This window comes from Chionomys nivalis, chromosome 13 (genome assembly GCF_950005125.1).
Source record: "Chionomys nivalis chromosome 13, mChiNiv1.1, whole genome shotgun sequence".
Classification (NCBI taxonomy): Eukaryota; Metazoa; Chordata; class Mammalia; order Rodentia; family Cricetidae; genus Chionomys; species Chionomys nivalis.
Window position 1 is genome coordinate 71,336,654 of NC_080098.1, and position 22,948 is coordinate 71,359,601.

At 47.9% G+C, this 22,948-nt stretch overlaps 1 protein-coding gene across 1 annotated transcript in view; it reads right to left on the reverse strand.

The window, feature by feature from the left end:
- Spock1 (SPARC (osteonectin), cwcv and kazal like domains proteoglycan 1) overlaps nucleotides 1-22,948 on the reverse strand; it is a 469,711-nt gene that overhangs the window by 143,425 nt on the left and 303,338 nt on the right. The window contains exon 4 of the mRNA XM_057787144.1: nucleotides 2,381-2,495. Within this exon, the coding sequence (XP_057643127.1) occupies nucleotides 2,381-2,495 (115 nt within the window). The remainder of the gene's footprint in view (nucleotides 1-2,380; nucleotides 2,496-22,948) is intronic.

Here is a 22,948-nt window from a genome sequence, read left to right on the forward strand (position 1 = left end):
GCAGAAATGTCACCATAACCCCTGAGATCCGGTCCAAAGGCTCGAAGGCAGCACACTCAGACTGAGAAAGGGAAGCTGCTTCTTTCTCAGGAACATACACAGCTGGGAGGGAGAGTTCTGGCTGAGCTTCCAGAATTACTCAGAGAATAACTAGTACGACAATTGTTTCACTGATGGTTAGACTAGCTGGCATTGTTGGACATCAAACCGTCATTGTGCACCATCACCTATATTGAACTTCCACACAAAATACACTGTGTCTTCACATTAAATCCATTTAACAGATGAAGAAATACAAATTTAGACACACAAACTTATTGCTCAAATTTACATAGGCCGGAGGAATTGAACCCACTTCTGTCTCCTTCCTAAATCCATGCCCAAAGCTATTATCAGCTTATGGATGTAGGATCTGGGGTCTATTCTTGCCACATAAACTGAGAATGAGGCTCAGAAGTGTGGTGTGCCCAGGACAATGCCTTGTATACCTGGTATGAAAACCAAGGAGATAACTGCATTTGAATTTAAGACTAAAAATCTCTTATTTGGTATTTCATCAAAGTCTAGGGGAAAGCATGGGAAGGATGCCCTGAAGCATACATTCACATGTGCACACACATATACATGAGACCGAGTGGTTGAACCACTTTGGAGATTATTCCTAATTGGGGGCATTCTCTTCCTTGCCAGTAATGAAGGCTCATGTCCTTCTCTCCTAAAGGCAGATTTCACATGGTGGGAGGACTGGGGTGGTTTTCTTGGAGTGTGGGTACCTGAAACGGGGCTTCAAATGATAACGACGAAATTATTCTTACATCCCACTCAGTAATGACTTGCATATGACTATGGCTGGCAAAATCCCAGCACAGAGAAGAGGGGGTGGGCACAAGCCACGCCCCAAGCCAAGAAGCTATTTGTCATTAATAGCTGCTGGGAGAGAGAAATCAGCTTTCTTCAGTGGAGAGACCACACTCCAGGGCAGGCTCCACACTCAGGAGTGGTTAGCCAACACAAAATAGACTCCAGGCTTAGTTTTTTGTCTGTGCTTTTGTTGTTGTTGTTTTTGTGTTCTTTTTGTTGTTGTTGTTGTTTTAAAGGCATGAAGTTGGGTGGGTAAGGAGGTGAGAGAGGATGTGGGAGGATTTGGGGTAGGGGAAAATATGATCAAAATATAGTATATGAAATTCTAAAATAAATAAATAGTACATTTTTATGTAATATTTAAAGGCTTTTAAACATGTATATGCAAAGTATCAATACTTCTTACTGCTTCAGCTCTGCATTTGCAGAATAGAGACCAGAAAAATTTATCTGATTTAAAAACCACCCAGAGGAACTGAAGAGCAATCGCTGAGCACCACTCTGGGGTCCAGGGCAGGACCCATCTGACTCCGGGGAAGAAGCGCCAGCCTAGAAAATCGCCAGGCACATCTCCATGCTTCGCACTTGCAACAACACTGAATGCAATCCCCGGGCACGGATTCCAGTGGCCACGTCGTGGCATCAGACCTCAGACTAGGGAAGACAGAGGCTGCGCATCGCTCTGATGAGACGCTCTGTTTTGCTGCCAGGGGAGAGGTGCTACCTACCCCCACCCCCCACCCCCAGCAAAATCCAGTGGAGGTCACTCAGAAGGGAAAGGACCATCAATCACAGCATGTCCTAGGAGGATTAGCCAAGGGGCCAGTGCGAATGGCTACCATCTGGAGAGAGAAAGCACCCATTCTGCAGACTCCCAGGCTGTCACATTGGAACTACTAAAGCCAGGGCTGTGGGAGGGCTCAGACTGTCAGTGGCAACCAAAAAAAATGAAGGACCACTTCCTGCTTTCTTGACTGTACCCTTCCTGGGTACCAGGGTTACTCAAGGAAGAGGACGGCCCTCATGTTGATGAAAAGGGGCTTTTCTGTTCAGATGAGGGCTCAGAGTCAAAATTGAGAATTTTTTAAGTTAAGATTTCTATTCTTAGAGATGGAGAGACGGTTTGTCATTTAAGAGCACTGATTGCTCTTCCAAAGGACCTCGGTTCAATTCTCAGCACCTACATCTACAACTCCAGTTCTAAGGATACAATCAATACCTTCTTCTGACCTCTGTGGGCACCAGGAACACATGATATGCAGACAAAAAAAACCCACAAACACTAAAATAACAACAACAACAATAATGATAATAATCATCATTTAAAAAAAATTACTGGTTTTGGCAAACCTGTGCTTGCTGTCTAATCCCAGCACCTGAGTACAGGCACCTGATAGTATTTAAAGGCAAACACACTGCTCTCCTCTGTCCACCCTGCTCCCAGGCACAGTCTGGATGCTTCAGATCCCCCAGTCACAGAGCACCCCAAATTTCTAGTCACCTTCTTCCCCCCACTTACCTGGGCAGCAGGTGCTTGCGGCTGACGCACAGGGCTGTCTGGTAGTCCTGGGTCACACACACTTTGTGAGGGCTGCACTTCACCTTCAGGCAAGGGTCCTTGGATGGGTCCAGGGCTGAGATAAAAACAAGGAGAGCAGGGTTAGCACCTCCAGGGAAATTTAATTTCCGTCACCACTCACATAGACAAGTGGGAAAAAGGCCAGTTGTGCCGATCTGCGCTGTGTGTCTTTTCCGAGGCTGGTGGGGACTGCAAGGGAATCCAAGCCAGGCGGAGCTCTGCGTCTGTCACCCAGGGCTCTCAAGCACCCAGAGAGCAGCCCATTCGTGTCCTAGGCCTTTTCCAGTGCCGTGATTTTTAAGCAGGAATTACGCACTCTTTAAAGATATCCCTCACAGGTGTACATAATCCAAGGACCAAGAGATACCAAGACTGTCCCTCTTTGGTTACTGTTGGCTTGTGTGACTTCTTCCATGCTTAATTTTAATTATTTCCTATTACACACACCCCAAATTCTTGCTGACATTGTTTGCTTCTGTTCAATAAATATGAACTTCATACATGAATAGTTTATTTTAATTTTTTTGAAAACTTCAGAACGGGCAAGATATTTGTACAACACCAAGTTCGGATGTAAGTGGGAGTGGGGGAAAGTCTACACATAAATATTGATTGTGCAAGGCAGAATTAGATAAGGACCGTGATGGGCATAGAGAATGATAACGGAGCTGGAGAGAAAAATAGAGATCAATTTCTAGGGCAAGGATTAGTGAAGCATTAATATTTGAATTGAATCTTGAAGGATGGGCAGGATTTTTGCAAAGCAAAGATGGAAAAGACAAGCCGGGCAGGAAGAGCGGCTTGAGCAAACGCGGGGCGGCGTGTCTGGGTGATCACGAGACAGTCAATCTCTTCGCTGGAGCTGTGGGTCTGAATAATGAGAGAGGGGAAAAGTTGTTCCAAACACATAACTCCAGAAAGAATTCCCAAAGGCACAAGGTCATATTCAGCAGCATTTTCTAGACGAGGCTGGGCAGCAGGCCCCTGGCTAATCAGCACTCTGCTTGCTGAGGTACATGTGCTCATCATGGGTACAGAGGAGGCCCCAGGGGATTCTCTGCAAAACAAAAGCGATTGTGCCATCTCCCAGCTTCCAGGCTGAAAGCCTATTAGGCAGTAAATCTTTCATAACTGCTCTCCGAGCCAGGGGAGGGAAACTCCCCACACCACCCTCACACAAACATTTGTCTAAACAGATTGGCATTCTGAGCAGGAACTGCAAAACTGTCTACCCCACCAATGAGGCTCGGGCTACCACACAGAAAGTCACAGATCTTCTCTGCCACCCAGGCCTGAAAATCGCACATCACTTTCTTTAGGCTGTTGTTGGGAATTTCTCAAGGGTCCTGAACCCACAACCTTAGGAGGTGCAACTGCTGTTTATCTCAGGGTGGCTCCTCCCTGTGGCAGAGGTAGCGGCTGTGAACAAGCAGGGAGCGTTCTTTTATCAGTCACAGCAGCAGCAAGACCCCGATTCCCACCCCAGTGGAGTCACCTGGTAGAGTCTACTTCCCAGGGGTTATGCTCTGAGGCTTGGGCTTAACAGAGAAACAGGCTCCAACAGGCAAGCCAACAGGCGAGCAGTTGGTTTGAGCCCCAGAGACAGGCTTGCTCCGGAGTCTTAAGCTAAGAGCAGCCTCTGGAGGCAAGTAGCAGAGAAGGCTAGGCCTGCTAGAGTCCTCCAGAGCTGAGCCTTCTAGAAATTTGCAGGCAGAGCTTCCTGTTCCTGTGTAGAAATGGCTGGTTTTCTGAAGACGACGTTAGAAGGTTGGCGTGATCTCTGTGCGTCATACCTTGGAGTGTAGTGCAGTCAACTTCAACTGCTCTCTACGATGCCTTCAGAACTAAGACATCCAGTAAAGATTAGCATGTGACCACCCGTGAGGACAATGTCAGTCCTTCCTTGTCTCTTCTCTCACCTCCATTCACCACTTAGGATCTCAGGGAACCTGGAGACTACACCACCGGCAACCTCACCACGGCGGCCAGTTAGGGCATTTCCCTCAGTAGATGCCAATGCTGCTGGGCCTTGGAATTTCTTCCCCAGAGGCTTTCAGAGATGGCGAATCTCAGGCTGGCCTCCTTGATGGGTGCCGGACTCTGCAACACTATCTGATGTGTGTGACAGACACTGGAGCAGAATTTGGACTCTTGCTTCTTCAGCTGACTTCCCGCGAATGTTTTATGTCCACACTGCCACTCAGGTGGACAGAACAATGCAACTGTGCAAGGCAGGAAAGGGCACAGACATCAGCTCCAGGGCTTCTGGGAAGGCATTCTAGTTTGGCTGTTTTCCAACCAGTCTATGCCTCCATTTCTTCTTCTGTAAAATTTCCCAATTTACTAACAGCTCCTTTATGGATGGTTAGGGCTTGTTAGCTGCCATTGGTTAATACATGCAGGTGTCTTTACATCTAGGATGGTAAGCACGTGCCATACATGGGCTGGGTTTGAAGGTTTGTGTTCTGTTCTCAGAGTGGGTAACAAGGCTTCATAATTACAGGAACAATCACTGGCACTCAGTCGAGTATGTCTGACATGCAGGCGGTGCACTAAGCCCTCAAATTGGATTAGCTCATTACCCTAGTTTGTTTTCTGGTGCTGTAATAAATAAGACCAAAAACAACTTAGGGAGGAGGAAAGGGCTTATTCAGCTTAAATCTCCCCAACTGCAGTCCAATGCTGCAGGAAGTTGGGGCAGGAACTCAAGCAGGAGCAGAGACAGGAAACAAAGAGGAGAGCCTTTCACTGGCTGGCTTCCAACAGCTTCATGTTCAACCACCACTCTTAAAAAATGCACCGTGGGAGAGTCTCTCTTTCATGGATTCACCGAGCTGCACAGACAGACCCACAAGTCAGTCTGATGGAGTCTCCATCGAGGGTCTCTTTTCCCAGGTGTCTCTGGTCAGCCTGCTCTAACTGGTTACCTCTCTCACTTAGCCCTCACAGCATCCAGAGACGGGGCCCTGGACAAAATGCATATCACACTGAAATTGCTCTTGAAGAGAGTGGCGGGTGAGAGGCGCGGTGGAAATTTGCATACTGCTCTATCAACCCAAACTCTGTCCTATTACTTGTTTTGGTAGAGCCGATCATCTAGAAGTCTGACAGACAAGCCCAGACTCGAAGTGGGCAGCCCACCACACCATTTTCTAGACTCCTTCTGGGCTGTAAGGAGTAAAAGATGAGTCCATGGGTCTGGTGATGCGAGGCCACAACACACCCAGCCAATGTGTCCCTCAGGACCAAGTCGCACAGTCACCAGCACCAGAACTCAACCAGAAGAGGACACTGAGTGAGCTGCACGCTCCGCCTACTACCTCTAGACATGGCGACACCCATCCCCCATCCCCTAGTAGAGGCACTTAACCCATGTCCATTCAATTCCCTGCATTCTCATAATCACCATCCCACTATTAGGATAACTACGGTAGATAAGCCTTACCATCTGAAAAGCCAGACATCCGTAATAAGCAAAACATCCACCCCAAATGTGAGTATTTTAACCAACAGTCAACCAAACCTGAGGGTGCTACCTGAAACCCCAGCTACTCGAGAGAATGGTAAGTAGTTCAAGGCCTTCCTGGGTAACTGCCTGTAACCCCACTTCTAAATAAAAAGGGAGTTGGGGGTAGAGCCTTGCCTAGCAGTTGCGAGGCCCTATGCTGAATCCTCAGTATCACGCCTATGCTGAATCCTCAGTATCACGCAAGCAAACGAGAGCCAGCCAGCCATCAGCCACCCACTACTTAACTCCGTGCACATATTAACGCTCTGCACAGAGACGTCCGATCAGCTCAAAGGTAATTACGAGGGTCTGAGCACTGCAAACATGCCTGTGAATTGTTTGGAGTAGATGAACTTCACAGCACAGCAGAACATTCACAAATCAAGGGGTCAGCCTCCGCTTCATCACCGGCACTCGCTTTGCTTTGAAATATAGCCGTGCTTGGTTTGACGGGGGATGAAAGGACATGGAGTCCAGGTCTACTGTGCTCTGAGCAGAAGCCACAAGGCTCCCAGCCCTGACACAGCACAGTACTGCCTGGTTCCTCTTTCTAAACAAATGACGGGTAGGAGATCAACCTAGAAGTGGCATTTCATCTAGGGGCAGGGCCTTGTGAGACTTTCCTCCTGCCACATAGCATGTTGACTGGTGTGGTCTCTGCAGGTCTCGGGCAGGCAGTCATGTTGGTGAGAGTTCAGCATGTTGACTGGTGTGGTCTCTGCAGGTCTCGGGCAGGCAGTCATGTTGGTGAGAGTTCAGCATGCTGACTGGTGTGGTCTCTGCAGGTCTTGGCAGGCAACCATGTTGGTGAGAGTTCAGCATGCTGACTGGTGTGGTCTCTGCAGGTCTCGGACAGGCAGTCATGTTGGTGAGAGTTCAGCATGCTGACTGGTGTGGTCTCTGCAGGTCTCGGGCAGGCAGTCATGTTGGTGAGAGTTCAGCATGCTGACTGGTGTGGTCTCTGCAGGTCTCGGACAGGCAGTCATGTTGGTGAGAGTTCAGCATGCTGACTGGTGTGGTCTCTGCAGGTCTTGGCAGGCAGCCATGTTGGTGGGAGTTCATGGAGGCAACACATCCTATGCAGAAGAAACTATCCCACAGCGGTTGTCCTGGTCCTCGAGTTCTTACCACCTTTCCGCCCCTGCTCCTTCAATGTTTCCTGAGCCTCTTCTGGGGTTCTAGTGTAGATGTCCCATTTGGGGATGGGCACCCCAGAGTTATTTGTTCTCTGCAGTCTTGATTAGTTGGAAGGTTTTCTCCAAAGAAAGAAACTTTTTTGGTAAGATGCCAGGGCTGTACGTGTCTGCAGGCTTAAGGAGGAATCTTTGTGGTTTTGGGAACATGCTGGTACTAGGTTTTCCTCTAGGGCCTATGATCTCTGTAGCCATGGGTTCTTGGTTGGGTTGATAGTACCAGGCCTGACTTCCCTCCTATTGAATGGCTTTTAAGTCTAATTGTATAGCTGTTGATTAGCCTCAACCTACAAGTGTTACTATTGCATCATAACTGCTGAGATGGGGAGAAATAGTTTAGATTTATTTTGAGAGACAGGATCTCAGTTGTAAGGGATCAGACCTACACACATGTAGAAAAGGACAGCACTAATTGGACTCAGTCGGGGTGCTGTGTGTGTGTGTGTGGTGTGTGCGCGTGTGTGTATGTGAGTGTGTAGTAAATATAGAAGAAGAGGTCATGAATTTGAGAGAGGGTAGTTGGAGGAACACAGGAGGAGTTGGAACAGAGAAGGGGTAGTGGAAAGAATGTATTTATAGCATACTCTTGTACGAAATCCCCAAATTCAGTGATCAGGGAACAGAGAGATGGCCCAGCAGTTAAGAGCATTGGATGCTCTTCTAGAGAACCTGAGTTTGAGTTCCAGCACCCACAAGGCAGCTCACAACCTTTTGTAACTCCAGTTCCAAGGGTTCTGATGCCCTCCTCTGGTCTCTGTGAGCACTGTATACACATGGTGCATAGAGAAACAAGCAGGCAAAACCACCCATACACATAAAGTAAAAACAAACCTTTTAGAAAACGGTGATGTTTCAAACTAGTATAGGTATCTTTTTTTAAAAAAAAAAGAATCAACATTTGAAAATCACTTCCACTAGGTGGAGGAATTGCTCATGTGAGGAGGGAAGGAAGGACAGACGTCAGGGACAGCCCTGTGCAGGTGTGGAGCCTTGCTGTCAAGGCACTGGGGATTTCTTGGTGGTTTTCTCCAAGACACACCCTCTCTGTGTACATGCTTGGTGACAGAAAGCAGCCATCCTCCAAGACAACAAGACCCAGTGTCCCTGCTACAGTGTCACAACACCTGCAGGACTCACCGGGAGCTAACCAGAAATGTGGCCAGCGAGGGCACAGCGAGGGCACAGCGAGGGCACCGCAGGGACTGTGAAGGTAATGCCATCTCATCCACCCACCTTCCAGCAGAAACTAGCCCAGAGTCAACTGGTATAGAACACACATCCAATTAATTTTTCAAAATAACTTTTAGAAATCTTTCTTCAAGGAAAAAAATAAGAATGAATTAATTTATAGAGAGATTTGTTGAGCTGAAGCACATTGAATTCAAAAGCCAGTTAATTACAAGCTTCATGTAGGTTTTTTTTTTTTAATTAATGTTATTTTTCAAGCCCATTGCTTGGTCTCAATTAAGGTGGTGATATTTTAATTATCGTAATTGTTTCTGAACTTGTTTTTTAGTTCAGTGAATTATTTTTTAATTAGTCACATTGATTTTAAAAATCAGGATTAAGCCTTATCACTCTCCTTGGGCACATCCTACTGTCTTAACTGACAAAGGGTCAGGGTCAAAACACCTGTTATAGAAATTCTGCAGCTACTCCCTAGAGGGTGAGAGGAGAAGGGGTTACTTTGAAATTTGACACAGAAGATCCTCTGGTCACCCGGACAATCACTCACACCTGTCTGTGTCTACTCAGCCAAATTCAGCTGTCTTTTATTCCACATGAAGTATCTTTTGGCAGGCCACAGACCAGCATCTCCCTGCTAGGAGCTCATAACTCAATAGAAGTCAAATAGGTCATCTGAGCACCTTGCCTAGAGCTGGTGAACTCCCTTGGAGAGACTGGCACACATGGAAAAGTGGGTCTGAGTGAGGCGCTAGGACAGGGAGAATGTTGCAGGAGAGGAGACTCTTCCCAGGGACAGGAGGAGTCTGGTCTGTTTGGGACACAGGATTGCAGCAGGTTTGGTAGGGGTGACAAGTGCTCCCTCATCCCCCAGAGAGGGTGATGACGCAGTCATGGAGGGTCTTGGAAGCCATGGGGAGCCAAAGCTCCAAGTCCCAGAACAACTGTAAACATGGTAGGTCTTGGTGACCCCTAAAATGCCCTTCTATGGTTAAGTGGGTACAGGAGCAGGAAGAGGGAGCCTGGTACACACTTTGTGTGCGGAGTGTCACTAAGCAAGCACAGATAGGCTTCATAGAAGCGAGAAGTTCTTCTCCATTAAGACAGGGGAGTGCCTATGGAACACCCTTTCTTCCTTCACTGAACCGCCTAACTTCCTCTCCCCAGCTGCACAGGATTCTGGGAAGCAACGGCGACCCTCTGAAACCAGGAAGCCAATGCGTTCTTGAAAAGCTGTGTGAACTGCGCCCCACTCTGCAGACTCACAGAATCTCACTAGTGCAGAGGTCACTCAATTTACAAAATATGTACAAATTAGTGATGGCCCATGCTCTTGACTTTGCTTTTAAGATTGGCCTCTGCCCAGGATCCCCATGGCCCATAGTCGACTGAAGAACAGTTAGACCCGGTGATTCATTAGGAGGGACTTCACAGATGATTGACAAAGAAATTACTCCAAACTGTGAAAACCTCCTCAAGCTAGGATCCTGGACATTTATTATAGCTTGTCTGTCCCCATGGTAACTGGTGTGTGTACTGCGCCTCCCCCTCTCTGGAGGCACTTGCTTACTAGCTGACAACGGAGCCTCCTTGAATACAAATTGTGCTCATTGGATCTTGCTGGAAGCTGGGAAGGAGGGCAGGCTGGAAGCCTCCTTCATTACTCTCGGCTTTCCCGTTCAAGGGCTTCCCAAGTTCTTTGAGGCCGAACAAAGGGACTTACTGGGCATGTGGTTAGGTAGCACACACGGTTAATTTCAGAGAGACAGGTTGAACCTGTGTGCCCAAGGACTGGAAAATGGCCACAGAGGAGGGCATAGGACAAATAATGACACAGAGGCAGAGGACAAAAGATGTAACTGATCAAAGAGAGTCGTGCTCCTTCCTTTCCCCTGATCCACGGTCTGAAGATTCCCAATTCCCTGCACCAAAGCGACAAGCACCTTCCTAGTTCCTAAGGGTGTGGACACAGGACTAGAGATGATTGCTGAAAGATAGCTGGAAGGATGTAGGGCATTTATTATTCTTGACTTTATGATATGCATAAATTTAACAATAGAAGACATTTTAATTTAAAGGGTTGAAAAAGAAATAGCTTATGATCCAGCAAGTCAAAATTACGCAACAAGAAAAAATGATCACGCCAATGGTTTATAACAAGGGGAAATTATAAACAATTTAAACGTTCACATGCATTGGTCTGTCTGGCTTACGTGATGACTAATCTCGGTTGTCAACCTGAGGCACCTGAGAAGAGGAACCCTCAATTAAAGATTTGTCTCCATCAGAATGGCCTGTGGGCACGTCTGTGAGGGCATTTTATTGATCGCTAATTGATGCGGGAGGAGCCAGGCCTCTGTGTGTGGTACCATCCCTACGCGGGTGGGCCTGGATTGTAGAAGAAAGGCGGCTGAACATAGGCCTGGGACCAAAGCAGACAGCAGCATTCCTCCATGGCTCCTGTTTCGGTGCCCCCTCCCCCAGACTGCTGCTGTGCCTTCTCTCCCTGATGAACCGTGACCCTGTAAGGTGAGATTCGCCCTTTTCCTCCCCCAGCGGGTTTGGTCATGGAGTTTATCATAGCAACAGAAGGCAGACTAGAACAGGCTGCTTTGGCAAAAGCCCCCAGACTGTGTGCTCAAGCAATGCGTTGATTTTCTCTGGTTCTGCAGGATGGAGCCTTGATGATTTCCAGCATGGCGGTGCCTGTGAGAGTTTCTCCCACCGTGCAGAGAGCCAGCTTTTTCACTCTGTCCTCATGTGGCCTTCTTTCAGCTGCATGAACTTGGAGGGATACACAGCAAGTTCCCTGGTGTGTTCTGATAAGGAAGGACACCAATTCCATTGGATTAGTGCCCCACCCTATAAAGCTCATACACCTGATGTAACCTTAATCACTTCCTAGAAGCCCCATCTCCAAACATGGCCAACCTGTGTGTTGAGACTCTAGCATGCTAATTTGGAAGAGATGACACAACACTCGTCCCTTAATGTCATCTACAGGTAAATGATTTAACTAAATTACACAGCATCTGTATAAACCAGCGTGCAGCTATGTTAAAGTACAGGCCTGTAGTTACTCACATAGGTGGATGTCTATGATGAATTAGGTAAAATCAATTTGAAATTTAAAAGATGGTCAGGAGGAAAGTAGCTTCTTGGCACCAGAAAGCCCTCCTGGCCAAGACTAAGCCCCAGATTCGCCATTTCTGAGGATGCATTGTTCTTCCATATCCAGCTTCTCTTGAAACCTCACCTCCCTACCTCTCGCATCAGGCCCAGCCTCCTCCTCATTCAGCTTCTCCTGGGTAGTTGCTTTAGATTCTGCGGCACCTCGGGACACTCGGTAACAAACACCCACAGACTGAAGGCTAACATGACTGGTGCCCGTGACCACCTGCTCCAGGACCACTGTCAGGACGCCTAGTCCCTTCGGTTTCCTGGAGACTCTTCTTTGTAGCATGGGGACAATAGAAGTTAAGATCACAAGTAAGGGCTGGAACAGGTTCTGGCCCATTCCTGAGAGAGTTGGCAGTTTGTCTCTGAGACGAAGGAGTTAAGAACAGTCCATGAGTGGCTAGAAGCAATGAGAGGCCCAGCAAGAGAATGGGCCCTCAGCTCACACACAGTACAAGGCATGAGCAACCATCGCAGAGGCCAGCATGGTCACTTACACATCCTGATTGTTAGAAGACAAAGCATTGAGAGAAACAGACTTGAGCAGCTGCATAAATGTGTGTCAGCAGGCACAGAATTGTTTCAGCCTGGCCAGCTAGTCTCCTTTCCAAGGCTCTCACATCAACTTCCCCCTTCTTCCTACATGTTCCAGAAAGGGGAAGGGAGAAGCATCCTTCAGTGATTCTGACAAAAAACTGATTGCCCTTTAAGTGGGGTCACGGAAGGGCAGAGGGGGTAAGAACAGAATGAGGCAGCAGAACATTGGGTCTAAGTGAGGAGAAAGGGAAGGAGAATCCTTATAAGATCTCAGCTAGGAAGGGGGCTGGTGACATCAAGAGTGACATGGATGGACCTACAGGATAACGTACTATCACACACTCTAGCCCAGCAATGAGGAAACCCATGCAGAAAGCAGTTTATTCTTAATCGATCAACTGGTGATGGACACAGAGACATTGAGTAGCCTGTGGTCACATGGTCAGCGAGGCCGGGCTTCAGGCCTGGTGAGGGTCACAGCGAAGGTGATCCTCAGAGCCACTAGAACACCAGGAAAATGTCCCATGATGGGGACACATGGTAAACACAACACCAAGCAGCCACGTGCCGAGCCTGATGCTGAGTGTGGTACTACCCACCTATAATGTCAGCACTGGGGGGAAGGTCCAGGAGCAGAGGTGACCCTTGGCTACATAGCGAGTTCAAGGCCAGCCTGGGCTATATAAGCCCTTGTCACAACAAACAGAAACAGCTTAGCCAAGTTTTAGGGTGTTTGAATAATCTTGTGTTGTTGTTACAATCTTTTCTTTTTTAAATCGTGGGTTCTTTCCAGTGTGGTCATGCTGCCCAGTGAATGAGCTGGGGAGCCTCATTCACCCTGGTGCTGAACAGCCTTCAACCCACGGTCCAGATGGAAAGAGACGCCAAGCCTGGCAGCAACAGGGACAGGGCAGCAGGAACAAGGGGACCTGAGAAAGGTTAGACCTCCATCCACAGAGAAGTCACTGCCTCTCAGCCCTCAGAATGGCCAGAATTTCATTAGAATGCTTTATTAGTAAAAACACTTGGGCCCTTTTTACTATAGTTGACTATATATATAAATTATTCATAAGACATGAATGGAAAAAGGAGAGAGAATTACTTAAAATACAAAAGAACCAGTTCATAACCTAGAGGATCAGGAGAGATAATAAACACAAGAAAAAAAATCAAATATTTGCAGGGGGAAAAAAAAAGGGTACGCTTAAAAGATCACTGTTGCTCTGAGCGTCTGCCTTTTGTATCTGTGTATCATTCAAATGCAATCGGAAACCCCGCAAAACATGGAGTCTTCCTGGGAGCAGAGACGTGCGCAGAGCTAGCGATTCTCATGCTGCTCGCCCCGCTGTCACCAGCATCCACCCCCACCTCTGTTTTGTGAGTCAAGAAGGTAGGGCTTTGGAGTAGAGAGGTTTGAGAGGGGGGTGTGCCGTGCCGCCTGCCTGCGTGGGATCTGGGGTCTTGGTGGTTCCTTGGCTTTTAAGAGCAGATGCAGAGAAGCAGGACCCCTTCTCTGAGGTTGAGGGAGGGGGAGTTGAGAGGATATGGGGAAGAGACCTGGCACAAGCTCACGCGGACTCAGCTGCCCATCCCAGTCAGTCTGTTCTGACCACTTCCGGCCCACTTCCTCCCAAGGCACAGAGAGCAGCAGAGGGCAGGGAGCCTGGATGCTTCAGAGGCCCAATGCCCTGGGGCGATTCTGTTTGGCCTTCCTAGTCTCCACTCTACACTCAAATTAAAACTCCTTTTTGAGCACCAAGTTCAATTGTTCAAAGACTTTGTCCAGAAACCTTACGTAATGGTTGATGCCAGCTCGTGAAGCACACGGTTCCCACATCTCAGGAATAGGCAGTGCCTCCTCCCCAAACAGGCTGAGAATTAAGAAAAAAATCATTTCTCTAAGTCCTGTGCACTAGGATCATACAACAAAGCCATACACAAGAAACTGTACTGCCACACCCCACAGTGGTGTGCGTACTGTATTTGTGCCTGAGAGCAGAGCTGCGAGCTTTGAAACGTTTGTGCTGGAGAGAAGGGGAGTTGGAGAGTTGAGACATCCTCCAGGCTTACATCCAGGCACTGCTGGAAAACGACCAAGAAGAAAAAGAGCCTGGTTAAGGGAAGCAGACAAAGGCTTGATCTAAGATGATTTAAATGGGGCAGGTTAGGGACACTGGAATAGACAAAACACAGCAAGGCATGTCATTGTTCTCGGTCAGAACCACTTGTCTGCCTTCCCGATACATCTGTCCTGCTCTGCTGAACTGGTCAGGGACAGGGATTAGATGGCACCAGGAAAGTGAGGTGAGCCTGCCTCAGAATGGAGGTTAGGGTGCTCTAAATGCCAACCCAGAGCTCCTCTGACGACACGTGACATCTTATGAAGCAGAAATTCAGTGCAGAGCTCTGCTAGGGTACAAGTAACCCATCCTCTGTTCACCTTCCCGAGGAAATCTCAAAAACAGCTAAAGAAGGAGAAGTCCCATTCTGTATGCTGCTAGTACCTCTTGCCTCATGCCTCCATTTCTTGTTTCCCAGAATGCAAGCCTGTCCCTCAGACTGCATGGCAGGCCGCGGAGAATGCAGACCTCTGGCAAATCTCCCTGTGGTGGACAGCCCCAAACTTCCTTTACAGAAACCACTGGTCTAGCGTGTAAACCAACCAGGATTCATGCAAACTGGCAGAGAAGAGACCCCAGGAATGCGCGGACAGAGTGTTCTCTGCACTGAGCCTCCGAGTAGGTGTTTGCACTTGCTGTCCCTGAGAGACTCTTTGGGAGGAAAGTTTGCAAAGTGCTGAAAGTGTTTACTGAGTTTAGAGGGTTCTGGAAAGAGGCCGAGAGCTCTCCAGGGTCTGCTGTGTAAGATGGAAAATCGATAGTGGGAAAAGAGCATACAGAGAACCCTCAGTAGCAAACTGCTCATTCTGTCTGATCAGAAAGCAACTCCCATTAAAGGCGATTAATCAATAACATCCCTCTAGCAAACTTCCAGGCCACCTCCTTCTAGAGACCTCAGTTCCATTAGTGAAAGAACCCAGGACTTTTCAGAGAGAGACTGAATAGCTTAAAGCATTCGGAGGGTAAGGGTCTCCATGTGCCGAACACTGGGTGAGGTACATAAGCATTTGTGGCTCCCTCGGTACCAAACTTAATATCCTAATTAGAGCTGTTATTGCTTTTGTCCCCTCCCAATGTTAATCTTCCAGATACGCTCGGCCGTGGTTTTATAAATGGGCAATCAGAGACTATTCATTGCCAGGCTCTTTCTTTCCCCAATTAGGGTAGATTCATTTCTCATTCTTTGGGAAACTTCCCAAGGTCATTGAATTTCACTCCTGAACTGAGAGTGTTGAAGTAATCATCACAAAGTTAGTGCTGAGTGGAGCTAGGGTTTTTGGGGGCAGCTTCTAAGTGCTTAGAAACCATCTCAAGCTGAGAGAGCGGCTGTCTCTCCCACTGCAGGCTTTGACAAGTGCTGGACCATTTCAGTCCTGTGTGTTCTTGTTTCTCCTTCCATTGTTCCTTGTGCCCCGCACCATTCAATTGCTGCTGACGTGTATGCCTGCGCATCTGGTAAACCCATCAGTTCGCGCTCCAGAGCTGCCCACGGCCAGCCCTCTGCCCTGCCTGCTACTCTACCAATGCGCTCCCTGCTGCTTCCCTCACAGGACTCTATGAGGGATCAACATGACAAAAAGCATAGGTCAGGCCTTACTGTGCATGGAAGACACACAAAAATAAATAACTAGCATTTCCACTTGGCCACCAAAGAAATAAAACCACAGCTTGCCCCAAATCACCAACTAAGCCAACACTCCATTGCACAGCTTCGAGTCTGCTTGGAAGTCTGTCGAAGTCCATGGTAGGAGCCTTCCGAGACCAGGGACAGCGCTTTGTCTTTTAACTAGCGCCTGTTCCTGTCCCCAGTGTCTATAATATCAAAGAGGTTCAGGGAATTGGTGGTACCCAGGTATAACCAGGGCTTTTCTAGTGCTCTAGTCTGCTTTGAGAGGTCAGAGGTCAGGCTCATGTACCATTTTTGAACTCCAGGTGATCTGATGTGTCTGTCTCAAAGGATGCTCTCTCATTTAAAGCCACTGACAAATGACAACTGACATTGAAGAACCTACGGAGGTCACAAAGCCCCAGAGCTGTGACAGTCTCTCGGGCATCCCCAGACCAATGTCTTCTTTGACATCACAGGGAAGGTTTCAACCCTCCAATCACTGTGCAATTTATGAAACCCATTTTGTGTGTCACGTACTGCTACGGGACTAGGCCTTGAGAGGCGGCTAAGACAAAGGCCCTGCTTTCCGGGAGATAAAATGGGGGAGAAGAAGCGGGGAGGAAGGAGAGAGCAGGGAAAAAGAAGCCTGCATAGAGGTGAGGAAGAGACATTAGGTCTTGATAAATGTGGTGGGCGGGGAGGACAGGAGGTCTTGGTGATGGATGAGGAAAGAGCCTCTTGCCCAGGATCTAGGTGAAGACACTCTTGACACCAGAGAAGCAAGGATTCTGGCACATTCCTTCTTTCTCTGCTGCAAACTACAGTCCTCTTGGACTCTGTTCAAGAGACTCCATTTTCATTGAAAGGGCAGGTGTGAAACTCCTTGGTTTACCTTATCAGTTTGTAATCCCATCAAAGGCACCCCCAGAGACACCTTAGACTCTAACTTTTCAAAGGAGACAAAAAGGGGGACCGTTTCCTAGCAAACTTTGAGCTATAATTTGAGGTTCCAGATGATATATATAGCTGATGCTAGGACCCTGGGACTCTCCCCCTGGGCTCACACATGCCGGCATATTTTATCTTCTGCAAGTCTCTTTTAGAGAAGCCTGCATCCCTGCCCTTGGCTGTGCTTTTATTATTTTCTCTAGTGCCTTTCTTTACCTTAAAGTATCTTTAACACAATCCCCACCACTGTGTCTCACTGCTTAGTCCGCAATCCTTTTCTGCATTGAAGTCGCATATCTTGCTTGGGCCTGAGCCAAGATCCCTAAAAGATTAGGGGCTCTGTTTCACCCTGGGATTCTGGGGGTAAAGGTGTGGGGCTGTGCCTCTGCCCCTCCCCCACCGCGGGACAGTAAAGACTTATCTCAGGACAGTCTGCTCTCAGATGTGTATCCTCAGAGCAGGGAGGCTTTGGGGTAGCTGATTAGCAGGTTGATGTCTAAGCGGGGAGCACTGGCAAAAGCATGCAGGCCCTGCTCTAGATCCGGGCTCATCTTCACGACCTGTGCCAGCAAAGTCATGCATGGTAAAGTAAGATTAGGATTTGAGTTGTCTGGTAGAATCGGCAGTCAAGAGCCCTGTGGTGAAGCCCAGTTCTGGCCTCAGCAAGCTCTCCATGAGGGGTCACTCCACCTCTTCCCCACAGGATGTCACTAAATCATCCATCCCTTCCACCTGCAGCAGCCCAAGGGGGGCTCTTTCTTCTCTAGGTTAGCTTCAGGCCAAAGCACTGCCTCAGAATCACCTTACCTCCCAGGAGAGCCATAAATGGCCTCCACATCAGTGAGAACCTGGCTATCCAATGAGTCCCCTTGAAGAGGCCTGGTTCCGCCTGTCCCTGCATTGGAAGCCTGATCAACCAGTGGTACCACTGTTCGGGTGTCCAGTGGGAGAAAGGTGACCTGGTGGGTCTGTGCTTCTATTCAGTGGTGTCTGAATGCTAAACCCTAAACCGATACCTGGCACTCAGAGAACACAAGGAAAGGATTAAAGGGGGAGAAATAGTGGAATAATAGAGACACTTTTCCCCAAACACTCCTTCCCCTTGCAAATGTATAACAGACATTCCTGGCATCAGATCTCACTGACTGGGACTAACCCAGCCATCAGGCCTTTTGTGATCCTGAACACGCTAATGAGGGTATGTGATTCTATGTAATCTAAACAGTATCTGTTTCGTGCCCAATCGTTTTTTAAATGGGCAACAAATCTCCCTGGTGTGTTCTTTTCTCCGACAAACAAAAGCTCTGTCTGGGCTCTTTGTGGGCTCTGTCCAATCAACAAGAGCAAGAGGCCCCAAGGATGCTAATTCAAAGTCCTCATCACAATGGCAGAGCCTCCGGACGCTCAGGCTCCAACCTAACAAGATTCCCACATAAGAAGACCTGTCCAAGGCTAGAATCGTGAAAATGGACTGATGGTGTATACCGCTGTGTTTAACTAATTCCTAAAGAACATGTTGACAACTTCACCATCTCAGGGAGTCTCATTCATGGATACAGCACAACAAAGCCTCACCAGGTTATTAAATAGGGTAGAAAATCCAGACACCACAAAGTAAGTGGCCTCCAGAATATATTCCTGGGTCCTTGGACGCTAGCAGGGCAGAAGGGCTTTTTGTGCTGTGAGGTGGGCCTGTGGCAGACTCTCACCTGGTTGTGGTAGGCAACGCTGAAGGGACCCCTGGGGTGTGCCTTCTGGAGCCACTTAAAATTCCTCTGCAGAACCCCACTGACTCCTCAGTCCAACAATAACCAAAAGCAACACGAAAGCCAGGTGTCTCTGTCTGCGCTTTGTCCCCTTTAGGTTCCTTCTGCCCAGGGGCATGTCAATCACTCAAGCCGTACACCTAGAAACCGGCACAACGCTCAGAGTAACTGAGGCATCTCACGGTCCACTGCACACACAGTTCTTTTCCAGACCTGGCGCCTAACGGTTTCCAGTTCTCCTAAACCTGCACTGGCTTCGGATCCAAGAACAGCGAACCCTGGAGGAACAGAACACCCCAAGAGGAAGGCAGTTCTCTGTCCCTGGTGAGCTGCACTCTGGAGCAGGAGTAATGATCTCCCGGGAGGCCTTGTCTTCTCAGGCAACAGAAACTTCTTCACCAGACCGTGATAAAAGAGGGATCAGAGCACATGGTGACCAGGACTGCCCAATTTACATAAAACCTCTTGCTTCCTGGCCTGAGCGCTTTCTCTGTTTAAACCTGAAGTTCATACTTTGGTTAGGACCCCTTTATCTGTTCCAGTATAAACAGAATAAACCTCTTCTCTCTGCTTTGACCACTGCTCATCTCTTTAACTGGAACACTAGGGTGAGTACAGCTTTTCCTGTGAGGGCCGCTGGAGACTGGGCTTTTGCCCTAAAACTCCGGTTTCAGCCTTATGTGTGACTATCCTCTCCACAGAGCTAGCCCTATGTAGCTTAGCTTTCAAGGCTTGCAGTTCAGCCTGCAGCAGAGTTCCCATGGCAACCCATCCCTTTGACTTCAATAGGGGCATCAACAAGGGAATTGGGTTCACTCTGAAGTAGTGTGATACCCAGTAGCCATTATCGCCTAAGCACAGATGTTTACTGAGCACCTACTTCATGCAGCTTCTTCTCCTGGTGCTGAGGGAGGCTGATGGCTGTGCTTGTGGCATACACCAGCCCAGTAAGGTCAAGGGCACCCAGCATATTTGATTTTATAGACTCCTGCCAAGAACCCTCTGGAACAAGGCTCACCCCCATTCCCATGTCACAGATAAGCTAACAGAGATACAGAATTTATTCAAGTGTGTGCTGAACTTGAAGGGTCCAAAGAAGAATTCAACCACAAGTGGGCACAGAGACACCTACGCCAGAGGTCACAGGGAGCAGACCCCAAAGGAATTCTCTGCCCAACTTACATAGTGTATTTCAAGTCGCCAACAGTGAGACATGGGATGTCTACAGGCTGTGGTGTGCCCCCCCCCCCCCAAGGTGGTCTCCTTCCCCTTCCTCCTCTCCCTCCTTTCCCCATTGCTGTTTCTGTTGCTGTTGCTCACACTGCCAGCCTCCTTCCTCCATCGGTTCATTAATTGCCTGTCTGGTCCCAAAGGCACCAGAGTGTGTACACCAAGACTCCATAAAAACACATCTTCTCTTCACGAGATAAACAAGCCACTGCTTTTCCCCGTGGAGCTCCCAGGATGGCTGGGCTAGCCTATTCTGAAAGGATTAGTCCTGGCAGTTTAAGAGGTCATTCCCTAGCTTCTGCGCCTCACTGTTCAGCAACATAACAACTTCTTTCTTAGCTCTACTTATTTATCCAACTAATTTCGAGGAATCGCTTTAGTGACCCTCCACCCAGGAGTCCTTTCTCCTAATGCTTCACACTGCTTTCCTGCCCATCCCTCTTCTGTGCAGCCCTAACTGCCAGGTCCCAGAGGTGCCTCTACAGCAGGGGAACAGCCCAAGGACCTTTAGTTTCTGATTCTGGCCCTGGGTTGAGCTCTTTTCACCAGGGAGCCCCAGGCAGAAACAAGAGCATTGTCTCTGGGAGTCTCTCCTGTGGATTTTTCTTCTAGTTTCTTGATCTCTACACATTTCCTGGGCTCTAACCCCTAAAACATGGATGCATGGAACTCCTATCACATAAGAGACAGTTTTAGTTAAGGATCGATTTTTGCAGACCTAAAATCTATGCATAAAAATTCACAGGCACATCAATGATGCAAATGACCCAAAGTAGATGCTGAGTTTTAGACTTAAGATTGCTGATTGTCCCACCCACAGCCCACTGGACAGATGTGGCCCCAGGATCCCTACAAATACTGGCCAATGTAAGACCGTAACCTTCCTTAAAACATAAGCATTTCTTATAGTTTCCTTTCTAACTCAATCACACAGTTCTCAGCCATGAACTTTGTAGAAGATGACATCATGTTTCAATCCACTTCCCCTTACAGAGGTCGTGAGGGACTGTCTTAGTTGTCTTAGTTGCTTTTCTATTGCTGTTTTAAGACATGATGACCAAGGCAACTTGTAGAATAAAGAGTTTATCTGGGGCTTACAGTTTAAAGGATGTGTCCACAGCCACCATGGCAAGGGGACATGGCTTCATGCAGGAAAGCAGTTTAAAGGAGTCCATAGCCACCATGACGGGGAACATGGCAGCAGGCAGGAATGGCATTGCAGAAGTAACTGAGAGTTCATCTATTGCTCCACAAGGATTAGGAAGAGAGAGCTAACTGGGAATGACCTGACAGGTTTCTGAAACCTCAAAACTCAGCCCAGTGACATACCTCCTCCAACAAGGCCATACTGCTTAATCCTTCCCAAACAGTTCTAGCACCTGGAAACCAGCTATTCAAATATCTGAGCTCATGTGGGACTTTCTCATTTAAACTACCACAGAGACTGTGGTTTCAAATGCCGACACAACCCAAGGAGATGGGAAATCACAGTTCTAGGACATGAAACCTTCCACGAAGCAGAGCCAGACCTAAGATTGTCACTGTGATGGATCTTACTTGGTAGGAAGGCTTAGGGTGGTGCGTTCAATAGATCTTCCCAGTACCACAGTTTGCAGGATGCAGTCTGGAAAATGCTACCCCAGTCATCAAGGTGAGTGAGTGAGCTTTGGGTAGAACACTCCCACACATGTCAGCTAGGGACAGGTGGTGGCTTTCTTGGGAAAGAAGCCCAAGAGCCATTGTGATGGTGTGGGGAAGCTGAGAACACAGAGTAGGGTGTAAGAAGATCCCAGGCATGGCTCCCTACTAATAGTACATGCAGTTTTCAGGCTTCATGGAGGGTGGGGATGGGGCTGCCCTGGCTCCTAGAGTTATATAGACAGCCCTGGTCACATGAGGAGACCAACAAGCTCTCAGTCCTAAATCAAATTATCCAGTATACTGGATTAGTCAGGTTGAAATCCGGAGTTCACTTTGACCCAATCTGTGATAGTCTGGAACCAAGAGTTGGCTAGCGTCGAGAGAGCAAACATGGCTACCAGAGTCCCACCTGTGTGAGTTTGGTTTGCATTCTATAACAAAGTGTCTGAAGCAGGCTGATTTCATAAAGAAAATAGGGTTTTGTTAGCTCAGAGTTTCAAAGGTTGGATACTCAGTTGGATGAACCCTGGTGAGGGCTCCACAGATGACAGGAACACATGAGGGAGATGAGATCACATCATTAAACAGAAAGCAGAGATGCTAAGGTCCCACATTCTGAGTCCATGCCTCCAATTGCCTACAGACCACCTGCTATGCTCCACCTCCTGCAAGTTCCACTCTGACTCCACACTGCCAGCCTGAGCACCAACCATCTTCATAACACATGAACCTACACTTAGGAGATCAATCCTATCTGGACCATATTGCCGTCCAATCTTCTCTTCTCTTATTTGATGACAGGCAATATCCTAGGTAGCAGGCAGCTTGGGGTTGAGAAAATACTCCAAACAATGTCAACCTCCAGATGCGCTGAAGACAGAAAACTCAAGACCTCTTGGCTTAGAATCACATCTAATTTACTAATTTAAGTCAAAGGGTTAAATACTCCCAGAGTTAGTAAATTAAAGTACTTAGAACTAAGCCTGATGTCTTAGCCCTGTGCTGCCAGGCCTCTACCCTCTCCATCCACCTGAGTTGGGTTTCTGTTTCTTTGTGACATACACCACTGTGTGTGTCATGGAGCCAGCCTTGTTCTAGTCTGCAGCGTTAGTCACGATTCATATTTGATTCACGATTTTGCTAGCTTTTGTCTGTCACCCGCCAAATTGTGAGCTCCTGTCTTGTGTCTTCTTACGTCTCTCAAAGAAGCCAGCCCGCTACGTACTTTTGTTGACAAAATATGATCAGCAAGTTTGTAATGAATGCCTTGTTTGTGATATCCTGACACCAACGAAAATGTGTCCGCAAGATTTGCTCACATCTAAGATGCAGTGTGATGGAGGCTTTCTTAAACCTATCTCTTTTTTTATCAATTATTCAGAACCACACTCCCCAATTTCCACAATATAAGAATAAAATCCAAATAGCTGTCAAGGTCCGGGTAAGATCTGAGAGCTGTCACCCCCTTCTCATCTCTGGTAATGTACTGGAGGTGGGATTATCTCAGCGTGAATCCAGGTCCCCAGCAAAATGCATGGGGATAGTTTCATATTTTCACTTTCAAGCTGGTAAGAAGTTGTTTTCTTTTTCTTTC